This window comes from Geotrypetes seraphini, chromosome 3, assembly GCF_902459505.1.
Source record: "Geotrypetes seraphini chromosome 3, aGeoSer1.1, whole genome shotgun sequence".
NCBI lineage: Eukaryota > Metazoa > Chordata > Amphibia > Gymnophiona > Dermophiidae > Geotrypetes > Geotrypetes seraphini.
In genome coordinates this window covers 211470363-211486078 of record NC_047086.1, presented here as the reverse complement: position 1 = coordinate 211486078, position 15716 = coordinate 211470363, and the positions used below count along the sequence as shown (strand labels likewise).

The window sequence follows — 15716 nt, the reverse complement described above, 5'->3', positions numbered from 1 at the left end:
TCAAGACGCTAAAGGGAAATGGGCAAGAGAGAGATGCCAGACTAAGGGGAAGTGGAGAGAAGATGATGGGTGCCAGACCAATGGAGGAGTGGGGAGGGAGAGATGGAAGGGAGAGGCACAGTAACAGAACATATGGAAGAGATGAGGAAAGCAGAAACCAGACGGCAAAGGTAGAAAAAAAATATTTATTTTCATTTTTTTTTTTGCTTTAGGATAAAGTAGTATATTAGTTATGTTGATAAACATTTATAAACAAAGCCCTGCCAGCTAAACATCTCTTTCTCTAGTTCAGCAGCCAGAACTTTGATTTATAAAATGATAATTATACAGAATATTATCTCTATTTATACTTTAATAAAAAAGTTCAGTATAAAACTATTCGAGGCTTGTGTGGATGGGATCAGATGGTTTGCGAGGACGGGGCAGTGACAGGGACTGAGCTCGCAGGGACAGGGTGACAGGGACTGAGCTCACAGGGATGGGAGGGTGACGGGGACGAGCTCGCGGGGACGGGGTGGAGACGGAGACAAATTTTTTCCCCGTTTTATTCTCTACTCCTGAGCTCTTTTGTAATTATTTTGGAAATGTTCCCTTTCATACCTTTGCACTTTAAATAAAAGTTCATAATTTTTTTTTTTTTAATTACCTCCCCAGCTTCGCTGTCCTTGTGCTGCACTGCAGGACTGAAGCTCTCCTCCGGCTGCTCTGTGTCAGAGCTTTCTGTGGGTGTGTGAGCCTGTAAAAAAGAGGCAGCACTGTACAACTGAAAGTAGCAAGAGCATCCCCATCCCCAACCTCCCCCCCCCTCCCAAACCACAGAAAACAAGATCACATAAGAAAAAATTAAATCTTTCTAGTTTTAATCTCGTTTTTTTCCTTTCCTTCCCTCAAGGAACCCTATTTGTGGTCACATTGTTAGATGTGGCTGATTGGCACCATTCAACCAAGACAGTCAAATCCAATCATGGTTCTGTCAAGCTGTATATAACAAGTCGTATTTATGATTTAATCAGAAGAAAAGTGACAATGCAAGTTATTTCAAGGGGGTAAAACTAGTACTGGTCTACATATCCTGCTAAAATTGAGCCAGCTAGTACCTCTTAGTGAGTTCACATTGGTTCTGCAAACAGGTTTCATAGGTTAGGCTTCCCAAATTTGTCCTGGTGGAAGTTATAAAGCCAGGGACCCCCAACAGCCAGCTGGAATTTGGCATGCCCAGAATGATATGCACAAAATAAATTTGCAAATATTGGATTGCCAATGCGTGCAAACATAGGCATTGTGGATATTCTGACAACCACACTGCCTATGCAGGCTCCAGAATAGATTTGGGAAGTTCTGGTATATGCAAGACTTGATCAATTAACTTAACACACCCTTTCCTGGTGTATTCCAAGCCCTAAAAGGCTGATTTCCAAATGAAAAAGGCAACACTACAAATATCACAAAGCCTCTGGAGTCACTGTCACAGAGATACAAGTGCAAAAACGTGGACTAGCCCAAAGTCTTCATCCAAGAACTAGGTCACTCAGCAGCTCTGCTGTCAGTGGTAGAGCTGGGATTGGAACCTGAGGGCTCCACAACTGTGCTTCACAAAATTCTGACACCGACAGCTAGACCCTATCTCCATTCTCCCTCTTCCCCCAAGTATGTGAGTCAGTACCTATAACCTTAGTATGCATAGTCTCCAAACTGTAGACCACGCACACACACACAATATTAACTTCCCTTTTTTCTGTACAGTGAGCAGAGGAAAAAATAGTTTTACCTCATTTTACAAAGGAAGTTCAGATAAATTTACAGCAGCAGGAAACAAGGAAGCCAATATGTAGCTAAAAGTCAAGTTATCTTTTCCATTCATTTTCAAATATTTTCAAATATTACTGGAAAGTGATTAGTTCTCAGCTTCAAGCAATGTTGGCACAGAAATACAAAACAATTTTTTGGAATTTTGTATCTTAGATTACACAGATGATTTGGAGTTGAACTCCATAGCGCATGAATTGTTTGTTCAAGAAGCATGTCTGGCGGAGAAAAATGTGCATTGTTAACATGGATGCAGTTTGAACCTCTGACACATACTTTATGGAGAAACCATATGTATTTTCTACTGAGGAGGGAACGTTTGACAGCCATGGGACTGGGAGCAAAGTACCCATTTTTGGCCTCCTTAACTTATGCACCCTGAGTGAATTAGGGTGCTGAAAAGAGAGCTCCAGCACAGTGAGTTGAGAAAAGTAAGAGCTCCTTTGGGAACCCAGCTGACAGAGGGCACAGTGCAGTAGAGAGAGAGAGACTCTCTACCCTGTATTAGCCTACCTGGTAGAGCTTGGAGTGACTGGAAAGCATTCAGGCTCGCCGACCAGCAGAGAGCCCAGTGAGAGACAGACTGAGGGACTAGGATAGTCCTCAGAGGGAGAGTGCCTGAGGGACCAGTCCTCAGGTAATGACTGGTAGGTGACCACAGGGTCTGTGAGAAGAGACCAGAGTACTGGTGGAGTCCTAGCTGACTGTGGCTGGTGGAGAGACTAGTGGGGAAGACTGGCGGTAACCAGCTGAGGAGTGCAGTAGCCAGAGAGCCCAGTACAGCTGGGGTGATCAGGAGAGTACTACATGCTTGATGACCAACAGAGGAACCGGTGAAGAGCATCCAGGACCCAGTGGGCACCCAAAAGGTGGCGACCAGTGGAGAGACCAGTAAATGGTACCAGGAGCTGTCAGAGGACCCCCTAGGAATCAGCCTGATAACCTACAGAGGTGGTCCCAAGAGTGAGTGACTAGTGGTGACCAGAGGGACCGGTGAAGAGGTGGCCCAAGAGACCAGTGAGGTCGTGTATGTTTTAGAACAGTGTGACTGAAGCAAGTCTGGAAGAACAGAGTGAATAGGAAAGAAGACCAGAAGCGCTCGGCCCAATCACATAATCACACCAAGTTATTATCCAATAGTGAGGTTGTTTTGTGTTTTGGTATTCCTCAATAAAGATGAGTTTTTCTTAACATAAAAAATGGGGAAAGGGAGGAATAACGACAAAGCAAGACACCACTAGGACTAGAGACAAGAGAAGCAGATGAGGAGGATGGAAACAAAAATTATACAGGAGAAAAAGTAAGGAAAGGAAAGGCATCAGGATAGAAAAAATGCCTAACCCATATCCCCACAGGCCCTGAGGAGAATGAACAATGTTACTGATCTGGAATAAATGGAAAGGCAGCTGACAAGTAGAAAACCCTAAGAAAAAGCTAGAAAACGAAAAATCCAATTTGAGATAAAATGGGAGACTGCTCCATAGGGCGGGGGCCAAGATGCTAAAAGGAGAACTGGAGAATGCCTCCCAGTGGACCTGATGATAGGATGGAATGACCAATAAATGTGGTTGAAGGATGTAAGTCTTTTTAGGAGATTGTAAGGGATAAGCAATAGGGTACAAGTAGGACTGGCTCAGCCTGTCCCTGATGACCTGGAGCATCTGGTAACCTTGGCAAGGGGCTTCACAAATCTATTCTTGTGATTCCACAGCTAGTAGTGTTTTCAGGATTAGCCAATAAAATTGATCAGATTGTCTCTCACAATAGACGTCACGGTGGTTTACAAGAGTCATATAAAAACAACAGCACTAAACATAAAATACATAAATATATAAGCAAACCAAATGCTTCCTCAAAATCAGACCCCTGCAATATAAAACTACACAAAGAACCATACTTTCAACTGCTTACAAAAGTAAAGATAACTTATTTATTTCCTCAACTCATATGGCAGTGTATTTCCAAAGAAAAGTCCCATGTGCCTAAAAGCTGATTTCCTCATTCTTGTTAAGTGAACCGCAGAGAAGAACAAACTTTTCTACAATGATCTCAATGACCATGTAGGCTCCAATGATGCGATGAAACTAGCACAACTCCCCTGAACGCTGTCTGAATATTTCTCATTTCTAATGTGTGATCCTTTAAGATATCCTCATGTGAAAATGCATGAAGATTTACTGGACCTCCAGTGTATGCAAATATATTCAAATCAATTTCAGACATTTTCATTGAAGATGCCTAAAAGCATGAGTGGCTAAGAGATCAAAGGACATTTGTTTCATTCAGCTCTTTGGCAGGGAATTTAAGCAGGAACTAGATCAGTGGTCTCAAACTCGCGGCCTGGGGGGCCACATGCGGCCCACCAGGTACTATTTTGAGGCCCTCGGTATGTATATCATAATCACAAAAGTAAAATAAAAGTTTCTTGATCATATGTCTCTTTAGCTATAAATGACAATATTATTAAGACTTAGCCAAAAGGAAAGATTTATAAACTATAAAGAGTTTTACCTCATGCAAAATTGTCATTTCTTTAATAAGACATTAACCATTTTTCTGAGGCCCTCCAAGTACCTACAAATCCAAAATGTGGCGCTGCAAAGGGCTTGAGTTTGAGACCACTGAACTAGAGTGACAAATGGTTATGACTCTCTGGGGAGGCTGAGCCAGCACTGGCTTTCTTCCATGGCATATATTGTAGAGAATTAGTCTTTACAGGAATTGAAAGCAGGGTTTCCCCAATTCATTCCTGGATGCATTCAGTCTAGTTTTCAGGATAACAATTACCATAGAATAATTAGATTTACATACCCTAGGCCTCTGGTGTAAGCAAATATTTTTCATACAGATATCCTGAAAATCAGATTGGGGTTGGTAAACACTGACTTAAAACAACACATCTGCATGTGTCAGAGCTGGACCAGCCTGTCCAGCAGACCTGGTACCATCAAGTTTGTGCAGAGAGAGAACAGGAGCAACAGGGTAACCACAGAAAAGCAAAGCTACGAAGAGGGAGTAAGTTTTATGTGGACAATTTTTCAGCAACTACCCCCCTGCTGCACTCCTACCCAGCTGTGCTCTCTCCTCTTCAGTACCCCATCCCTGCCTAACACATTCATCACCCACTCACTGCAGCAGCTGAGACCATCTCAGCAGCCCCCCTGCAACACCATGACTGCAAGTATCTTTAAATCTCATAGCTAACATGCTAATCTCACAATATCAGCAGTCTTTGAGATTTAAAGTGGCTTGCCGTGCTGAAGAAAAGAAAATGAGCACTGGACTGCCACACACACAGGCTCCTTTCCCACTTGCCCACTAGCTGGCTCATTTACCGACACTGCTTATAAGGCAGGAGTTCCCCTATTCTTATACGGGACAGAAGAGAGCCTCCCCTAAAGGAGGAATGCCCAGTCCAATGTGGGAGACTTGATAGTCTATCCCTTTTGCAGACCAAAGTCCTTGCTGTTTGCAGAAGATGGAGCTCTTGCCTTCCTTAGGAAGATTAGAACTACAGTTCCATGCAAATGCTGGGGGTAACACCAGAACTAGATTGACTGCTTGCCCTGGATCGGTAGCATGGAATGTTGCTGCTCTTTGGGTTTTCACCAGGTACTAGGGACCTGGATTGGCCACCGTGAGAATGGGCTACTGGGCTTGATGGACCATTGGTCTGACCCAGTAAGGCTGTTCTTATATGGTTCCCCTATTTTGAGCTTCCCAAACCTGCATTGGTGAATCCGCAGCCCACTGAGTTTTCCCGATACCCAGCTCTAGTACATGCAGAAGTATGTCATTCATATTTACTGTGGAATTCTTGAAAACCACATCGAGCCCTATGTTTTAGGGAAGGTGCAGTATATAAGAATGAGGATTAGATTAATGGATTGTGGGGTCACCAGGACAGATTTCAGAAGCTCAGCCCTAGCCTGTGGGAAGCACAGGGCTCTTGCAGTACCCTTCCAGGTGTCCTGACTCTGTTCCTCCGAGGGGGTTTCCAGGTTTTCTCTCTGGTCGTACTGTTCACATAGTAGATGCGCCCAGTAGTGGGGTCTATGTGCTGCTCCCAAGCTTCCAGCACCTGGACTGGGGCACAGGTGGGGCTGGGGGGCTCTACCTTCACCTTCAAGTCCTCCCGGTTGCTGTAGATTGGATGCTCTGGCATGGAGGACTGCAAGGAGGTCTTGTGGGATGACACCTGAGGGGAAAAAAATAGGGATTATGAAGTGGTTCCATTTGTTGCTCCTCAACAAGGTGAGTTGGTTCTGGTTTTATTGCCCTCTTCCCCCAGCATACAGGGATTTCTGGTCTTCTTGTTTTACTTAGGAGAAAAATAGCTCTACACAAGCAAAAAAAAAAAAGCTGTCTTATCAGAAAAGTCTATTTCAAGTTACATCTTTTGAATAGGCTATACCGTTATTTGCCTTGGAATGATTACAAAACCATCTTGCAAACAATAGCGCTGTCAACTATGGACTATCGTAACGTAGTATTGTTGGGTATGCCTCAAACTATGTTGAGCTCTCTGCAGGTAGCCCAGAATTCCATTATTAGAACTCTGTTTAGGCTGAAAAAACATGATCATGTATCTGAGTTCTATTATTCCTTTGCCCTACCTCCTCTAAAAGATTTAATCTTGTTGTGTCCCCAAACCCTTTAGTTTTTCCATCACTGTTATCTCTCCTATAACCATTGTAGTTCTACCCTTTTTTCCGTCATGTTTCTGTTTGTAAATCGTCCATTATTCGTTAGGTCTGTTTTAACTTTAATTGCTTGGAATTCCCCATTTCTATGAACTTTACTTAGAAATTCTTTTTATAAACATTTTTATCAAATTTTAAATAAACTTGAAACTTGATAAGTTGTACTGGCTGAAAATTGAGTTTCTGATCAAATATAAGCTTTTATTCCTGACCTATCTGAGCGTATAGGGTCGTGCTCCTGGCTACCTAGTGCAGTGTGTAATCCCTTATAGTTCTCTGCCACAGTTACGCTCGTTGACGCACCATGACCTGATGATACCAGCAAGGAGAGAGGTTAGATTGCAGACAGTCAGGAATGGGTTTTTTTCCAGTGCTGCCCCTAACGAATGGAATAAACTTCCATCTTACATTAAGAAGCAGGCAAGGGTGGGGGAATTAAAAAAACTATTGAAACAACATTTGTTTTATCTCATAAAGTATGGAGACTGAGGGCACCTTTTACTAAGCTGCGCTAGCGGTTTTAGCGTTCGATCAGCGCACACTACAATGCCACGTGCGCTAGACACTAACGCCTCCATTGAGCTGGCATTAGTTTTTCCGCATAGCGCGGGGATTAGCGCGCGCTAAAAACACTTCCGCAGCTTAGTAAAAGGAGCCCTGAGTCTGTATTTGTCTTCTAGACTCATGCTGTGGTTGGTTTCATTGGTGTATAGCAAGAATATGTAATAACTCATTTCTGGCAAGGTTTGATTATGTATTGTGAAATTTTCTATATTTTTTAGATGCTTGTATGTAATTTTATTGTGTATGTTGCTTTGTGCTTCACCTTGATAAAGGTGGAATATAAATTAACAAACAAAATCAGGACTGGATTAGCCTGACCCTGAAGAAATGGAGTCAGGTATAGAACTTGGAAAATAATATAGCTAGAGCTGAAACAACAATACTGGGAAGAAATAATGGTTTTAGGTCAGCGCTATTGAAGGGTGGTTCTCGAGAGCCACAAACAAGTCAGAATTTTAAGCCATCCCTAATGAATATGCACGAGAAGGATTTGTAGCCCATGAAGGAAGTATGCATACAAATTTCTCTCATGTATATTCAGCAGGAATACCCAGAAAACCTAACCTGGAAGTGAACTCCACTCTCTTAGGTAGTACAGTAAACATAATTACAGTGTTCTTCCCAGAAATTTTTGCCAGACAGGCACATGAAAGTAGCCAGGTGGGGAGCAGGGGGAAATGCAGTGCAGTATCATAATATTTTTTTGTAAAGTTAGCCAGGTGGTCATTAAATCAGCCAGCTGGCATTCCCATTCTAAAGGTCCTGGAGAGAACACTGAATTATAACTTTAAAAAAAACACCCCGCATCCTCTTGTCCAATTGTTGCAATTGTCTAGGACTTTCCGCATCTGGGTAGGCAGAACCAACATTTCAGCATCATGCTGTGGCTTTCTTCAGGGTGTGCCTAAGAGAACATCCTCTTGTCTGTTCTAATTTTGATTTCACTCCAACTACTATTTGGATTTTTACTCCGCCTTTCCAAAAAATGCTCAAAGCTGCTTACAAAATGCGCTTGCCCCAAAGAGCTTACAATCTAAGATGCCCTTTTATCAAGCTGCATTAAGCACTAATGCATGCTTACTGCAGCTCTAACATTTTGAGGCATCCTGCAGTACTTGTGCATGTATGTTCAGTACTGATGTGCTAAAATAATATTTTTTCCCACAAGGAGCATATCTGGGATTGGAGAGCGAGCGTGTCTGCGCCAATCAGCACAGCCACATTGCTGCATGCTAACTGATTAGTGCATGCTTAGCGTATGAGCTCTTATCGCCTGCAAAATGGGTGGGGATAAGGGCCCACCCAGTAATGGCAACATTAGCATATGGCCACTTTCAGCACTGCCACTAAGGGCTACCATATTTCTTTCTGCAAAAAAGAGGACATGTGGCCCCACCCCCAGTCCTGCCCTGTTCCGCCCTAGCCCCGCCCCCACATGAACCTCTTCTCCCCTCCTTCCCTGAGCTCGGAGCCACATCTGGAGGGCCTCTGAGTATGCACGGTCATGACTTGATGAGGTCTCACGCAGGCGTGCATGCCCTCCAGATGCAGCCCCAAGCTCCCAAACCCGAACAAACTGCCTGCCTTTTGAAAAACTGCCCGAACACCTGGACAGTCCTCTAAAAAGAAAGAAGGACATATCCAGGTAAATCCAGACATATGGTTACCCTGACCTTAGTGTTCTTGGATAAAGCCCATTCCTCTAACTCGGGCCTTCTCAACCTAGTCCACAGGACACACCCAGTCAGTCAGGTTTTCAAGATACCCACAATTTCTCCATGGACAAGCAGTCTCAGTCAGCCACACATTGGTGACATCATCTGATAAGACCAAAATATGGATTTTGCTCTCTCAGAGCTCAGAAGGAAGCTTTTGGAGCCTCCCCCTGGCGTGAGCTAGCCCCCCCCCCCCTACATATCCTCCTGCAGGAGCCCCCTTGCCTCAGATTACTTTATCCGCCCAGCCCAACAGTCTGATACTACTGCTCTCTAAGAAAAAACTTTAAAGTAAAGAAAAGTCCTCCCCTTAATCCAAGAGAATGATTGGTTGGCCTCCCTGGACCTCCAGGAAGCATATGCTCACATTCCCATCAACAGCAATCACAGAAAGTTCCTGCGCTTCATGGCTCTTGACCAACACCACCAGTATCGAGTCCTCCCATTCGGTCTGGCCTCGGCCCCCAAGAGTCTTTACAAAGAGTGTGGCGGTGGCAGCAGCCCATCTACGAAAAAAAGGGGTCGGAGTCTTCCCATACCTGGACGACTGGCTAATAGTAGGGGCCTCGCCCAACAGACAGCAACAGCAGTCACAGCCACCATTTCCACCCTAGGACATACCCAGTCAGTCAAGTTTTCAAGTTCAAGTTCAAGTTCAAGTTTATTTATTCTTGATGAATCGCCTATTTAAATTACTAGGCGATGTACAATAATAATAACATATATTAATAAATTAAACAAATAAAATGTTAATGTTGACATAAAAACAAATTTGTTGTTAGTTAAAATTTAACAAACTTAACAAACTGAGTGTAGACATAACTTTAAAATAATTTTGTGGGTAAGACTTACAAGACATGTGTGGTTAAGAGGGGGAATAGTTACAATTTTTGATAGAAGAGAAGAAAAAACATAAAAGGGAAGAACATGAAGGGGGGTAAAAATAGCTGTTTAAAAAAACAAACAAACAAAAAAAAACAAAAACCTCCAGGTTGCAGTTAAAAAATAATCGATTTTTTAGTGTCCTAAGATCCATACGCATCTTTAAAAAGAAAGGTTTTTAATGTTTTTTTAAACAGTGTTAGATCTTTTAGTTCTCTAATGTATTGTGGTAAAAGATTCCATGAATGTGGGGCCATAACTGAGAACATGTCGTGTCTTCTAGTTCCTATCATTTTAATTGAAGGCACGGAAAGAAGATTAAATGAAGTTGAACGAAGTGATCGTGTTATACTATAAGGGATAAGCCATCTGTTAATAAATTGGGGTTCGTTAAAGTTTAAAGCTTTAAACACCAAAAGCAGTAATTTAAAGGTGATGCGATGGCTTATCGGAAGCCAATGGGATTTAATCAGCAGTGGGGTAACATGTTCATATTTTTTAGCTTTGTAAATTAGCTTCACAGCGGTATTTTGTATAAGTTGCAGCCTTCTTTTTTTTTTTGTGTTACGTTTATTAGAAGGGAATTGCAGTAATCTATTTTAGACATTATTAGGGAATGAATGAGAATATTAATGGATTCTGGTTGTAAAAATTTTGCAAGAGAGCGAATCAATCGAAGTTTATAAAAAGTTTTCAAGATACCCACAATGAGTATGCATGAGAGATATTTTTATTTATTTATTTATTTATTTTAGTATTTGTACACCACTTATAGCCTAAGTGGTTTACATTCAGGTATTCAAGTATTTCTCCCTCTCTGCCCCGGTGGGCTCACAATCTGACTAACGTACCTAGGGCAATGTAATCTTAAGTGACTTGCCCAGGGTCACAAGGAGAGCGCTGGGCTTGAACCATAAATGGAACATAAGAACATAAGAATCGCCATACTGGGACAGACCGAAAGTCCATCAAGCCCAGTATCCTGTTTCCAACAGTAGCCAACCCAGGTCCCAAGTGCTTAGCTCGATCCAAGTAGTAAAACAGATTTTATGCTGCCTGTTCTAGGAATAAGCAGTGGATTACCCCAAACCAAATTTCTCTCATGCATATTCATTGTGGGTATCCTGAAAACCTGTCTGGCTGGGTGTGTCACAAGGACTAAGTTGACATGCCCTGATCTAACCACTCCTAAAGAGCAAAATTACTACTCACCTGGCCAGTTTGATAGGGGCAGAGTCAATACAGATTTAGCCAAGAGAGGGCTTAAATAATCTGTTAGATTTTCTGAGGGTGTTTATTAACATGCCAACAAGGTTGAGTTGATGGTTGTACTTCGGATGGTTCAGAATTCCGCAGCAAGAATCATTTTAAGAGGAAGTCGGTTTGATCACATTTTACCAAAATTGTACCAGCTTCATGGGTTGCCAGTGGCTTTTTGGGCACGATTCAAAGTCCTTGTGCAAATTTTTCAATGTTGATTTCTATCGGCACCTGCTTGTTTAAAGGCCACAATTCAGTTACATGAGCTGGTCCGAGAATTGAGATCTGCAGCCACACAGTAGGCCAGGGGTAGGGAACTCCGGTCCTAGAGAGCCGTATTCCAGTCGGGTTTTCAGGATTTCCCCAATGAATACGCATTGAAAGCTGTGCATGCACATAGATTTCATGCATATTCATTGGGGAAATCCTGAAAACCTGACTGGAATACGGCTCTCGAGGACCGGAGTTCCCTACCCCTGCAGTAGGCGGTAGTCCCAGATCTTTGTAAGGTCCACTATGCTGATACCATTTCTTGTGCTTTTTCTATTGCAGGCCCATGGCTGTGAAATAGCTTGCCGAAGTATGTTCACTTCTGCACCTCATTACAACAATTTTAAAAGCTTTTGAAAACCTATGCATTTAAAGATGCATTTTCATGTATATGAGTTGTTATTTTTATTTGTTTTGAGTGTACACTCCTCCCTCCGTATTCGCAGTGGTTAGGGGCGGAACAGACCCGCGAATATGGAAAAACCGCAAATAACTTTTTATATGTTATTCGCAGTTTTTTTGAAACAGCCACCATTAATAGTATTGAAATCGCAAATAACAAAAATACAGCTTCTTTCTTCCCGAAGACCCGAGGGCAGGGAGGCAATGGAGAAATCATCGTCTTCTCGCTAGTAAAGCACAAAGTCCACTCGGAAGAGCAGGGGGAAGCCCGGCAAAGGAAATTCTCGGGATGGAGACTGTGTGCGCGCGCTCTTTCGCAATTCTAGGCAGCCGCAGCCTTCCTTCTTCAGAATTGGCATTATTATTACTGCATTATATTTTCCACACGGGACGTAATAGACGACCCTTTGCTCCTCCCGCTTTATAAGTGCACAACTAGCTGAAGCACTGCTTCTGTCTGCGCACTTTATTTTCATAGAAAAGGGCCCAAGGCGGAAGAGCTCACAAGAGCTTGTCACGCTTTTTATTTATTTGGTGTTTTAGGGTGGTTTTTTGGGTTTTTTTGCAGTTTGGTGAAATCACCGCGTACTTTTGTTTAAGCGCATCTAAAGCTGGGAAGCAGCATTTTTCTGTGTAAAAGCTGGTAAGCGACAAAATTTTTTATCGGTACTGTACTTTACTAATGGATGATGTAATTTTGGGGGAGGAGCCAGCATGCCAAAAATTGCAAATAAACGAAATCGCAAGTGCTGAAACCACGAATACGGAGGGAGAAGTGGTAATTGCTTTTCCTTAGTGCAGTAACTGGTCAGTTTTCTTAGTGGAGAAAGATAAGAAGTGGTGGGTTCATAGACAACCCCGCGAAAGACAAAGGCGCATGCCGACAACTGAGCGCAAGATGGAGGCGCGTGCCAAAGAAAATTACAGTTTTTAGGGGCTCCGACGGGAGGTTTTGTTGGGGAGCCCCCCCAGTTTACTTAATAGAGATCGCGCCGGCGTTGTGAGGGGTTTGGGGGGTTGTACCCCTCCACATTTTACTGTAAACTTAACTTTTTCCCTAAAAACAGGGAAAAAGTGAAGTTTTCAGTAAAATGTGAGGGGTTACAACCTTGCAACAAAATGAATCCTCACTCTGTAGGGAAATTCTTTCCAGAGTTGAAACTCTTCTTTATCATAAATCCAAAAATCCAGACAGAACACACAGTGTTGCAAGATTGTATATCACCTCACTTTCCGTCTTCATCATTCTTGCTTTAGGGGTTACAACCCCCCAAACCCCCCACAACACCCCCACAACGCGGTACGATCTCTATTAAGTAAAGTGGGGGGGTTCCCCCCCCCCCCACACTTCCCCCGTCGGAGCCCTAAAAACAGTAATTTTCTGCGGCGCGTGCCTCCACGCTGCTCTCAATTGTCTGCGCGCGCCTTTGTCCTGGCGCGCTTTTGACCTGACACTGAAGTGGTGTGCCCCAGGGATCTATCCTGGGAATGGTTCTTTATAGCACATTTACCAATAAACAAGAACAGGGAGCAAAGAGTGAGGTAATTAAATTAGCTGAAGACACAACATTATCCAAGGTAGTTTAATCATGAGCAAAGGCGAACTTTGCAAGGCTGGGTGTCTAAATAGCAAATGAAATTTAATATGGACACGAACAAAGGACTCCTCAACTTTAGGGAAGCAGTAAAAACATACCTGTTCACCCAACTCCCCTGCCCACGGCCGATAGATTACAAAGAAATGTATATTGATACAAGATCCTCGGTATGTGTTACGTTAGGATAAAAACTTGAATTGAAAAATCTAAACTTAACCTGTTAACTGTATATTGTGTATGTTGAGCTGTAACCCATCCTGGACTCTTTGAGGAGGACTGGATAGAAAACAAATTAAATAAAACAAATTGATGCATATAGGATAGGATAGTCCAAGCTATAGGTACAAAATGCTGGGTTCTACATTAGGGGTGACCCTCCAGGAAAAAAATCTTGGGGTCACTGTACAATACATTGAAATCCTCTGCTTGACAGCAGGTCAACTTTTTATGGCATCTGCTTGGAAACAGCCTGATCTTCCGGCATTTCGAGTATTGTTGACTAAAGTTCCATTTATACAACAAATGTCAAAATTGACCGCTCTTCGGAGAAATCAAATTCATAGCTATAATATAATTGGAGGGGGGGGCATATGAAACTTGGATTAGTCTCCAAAAGGATATCACCTTAGCTAACTGACAGTTTTTCTATTCTTATATTTCATGAATCTCCTGCACACATCCTCCCACCAGGGTGGGTTTGCTTAGAGAAGTTGTGTAAGAAACTTGAATTTGGTTTTTTAGGTACTATTGAAATGAGATTTACAATGAATTCATGTACTATTTAATGATTGAATAGAAAAGATGGATGTTTTTTTAAAATGCATTAAAATTATTAATAAAGAGTTAAAAATGGGGAAAAAAGAAATCCTCTGCTTGGAAAAGCGAACAGAATGCTCAAAATTATTAGGACACGAATAGAGAATAAAACAAAGAATATCATAAAGTCTGTGTGTTGGTCCACAGTGCGACCACACCTTGAGTAAGTGTCTAGCTCTAGTCACTGCATCTCGTAAAAGATTATGACGATATTAAAAAAGGGTTTGGAGAATGGTGAAGGGGATGGATCAACTATAATATGAGGAAAGGCTAAAGACAAGGCACGGATAATTCTTTGATAGGCCCTAGGCAAACAAGCACATTTTGGGCTCCCTGCTAGAGAATGACATGGGGACAAATTTTTCCCCATCCCCACGGGAACTCATTCTAACGTCCCGTCCCCGTCCCATTCTGGCACGCTCCATCCTCATCTGCACAAGCCTCAAATACTTTACAATCGCAAGTGTTCGAGGCTTGTGTGGTTAAGGCGGAGCTTACAGGAATGGGGCAGGGCCAGGGAAATTGAGTTCCTGCGGGGGTGGGGACAAATTTGTCCCCCGTGTCATTCTCTACGTCCCTGCTCCCAATCCATCATAATATAAATACATTTTAAAACTCACACTAAAGAGGCCCTGCATGGTTCTGACTGCAGGGGAAGAAGTACTGTAAGAACATAAGAACTGCCACTGCTGGGTCAGACCAGTGGTCCATCATGCTCAACAGTCCGCTCACGCGGCGGCCCTTAGGTCAAAGACCAGTGCCCTAGTTGAGTGTAGCTAGCAGGAACTTATCTAACCTTTTCTTGAATCCTTCCAGATTTCTACCACTCTCTGGGTGAAGAAGAACTTCCTAACGTTTGTACGGAATCTATCCCCTTTTCATTTTAGCGAGTGCCCTCTCGTTCTCTTCACCTCGGAGAGAGTGAACCATCTCTCTTTCTCTACTAAGTCAATTCCCTTTAATATCTTGAAAGTTTTGATTATGTCTCCTCTCAATCTCCTCTTTTCAAGGGAGAAGAGGCCCAGTTTCTCTAGCCTCTCATTGTACGGCAGCTCCTCCAGTCCCTTAACCGTTTTTGTAGCAGGTAGGAACAGTGTTTACTAATCGCTGCTGCCCAACTGGAAGACAGCACACAGGGATAGAGAGAAGAGACTGGGCTGGCTCTGGTCTCCCACCTCCTCCCACACACACTGTTCTTTCTCCCAGTAGCTTATTTACTAGGGCATATACAAAACAATTGGAAAATCTTATCAAAACACTTCCAAAGCAAGTACAACCCAGCTAAAGAAACTCGCGCCAAACCACTCTTCTGTAAGCACATTCCACATGCTACCTAAAACCCATAACCCTGGAAACCCTGGCAGACCTATTATACGAGTATGTTATGTCACTTCAAGATTATATTACATGACAAACCATAAAAAGTTCTGCGTGGATTACAAAAGAATAACTGGTTAAACAATATGCCGGGAGCTACATAGTATGGGACATTACACTTCAATAGTAAAAATTTGAGCTATAATTATACCTTCAATAGGACATATTTATGGAAAAAGAAGGTTTTAAGAGCCTTGAGGAACAACTGATAATTTTCAAGAGCTCTTACAGATAATGGTAATGGATTCCAAAATAAAGCAGCTTGATATGAGAAAGCATAGTACTAGTTGGTTACGTGCATTATACAAGTCACCTTTGTGAAA

The 15716-nt window shown here is 42.6% G+C and overlaps 1 protein-coding gene across 9 annotated transcripts in view; it reads right to left on the bottom strand.

The window, feature by feature from the left end:
• The window catches only part of ARHGAP9 (Rho GTPase activating protein 9), a 204209-nt gene that overhangs the window by 90202 nt on the left and 98291 nt on the right, over positions 1–15716 (bottom strand). For 6 of the 9 annotated variants that reach the window (XM_033936056.1, XM_033936054.1, XM_033936053.1 and 3 more), the window contains 2 exons: positions 5765–6004; positions 647–736 (listed from right to left, as the gene is read on the bottom strand). In XM_033936056.1, the coding sequence (XP_033791947.1) occupies positions 647–736; positions 5765–6004 (330 nt within the window). The remainder of the gene's footprint in view (positions 1–646; positions 737–5764; positions 6005–15716) is intronic. The other 3 variants (XM_033936058.1, XM_033936061.1, XM_033936057.1) reach the window with 2 other exon arrangements.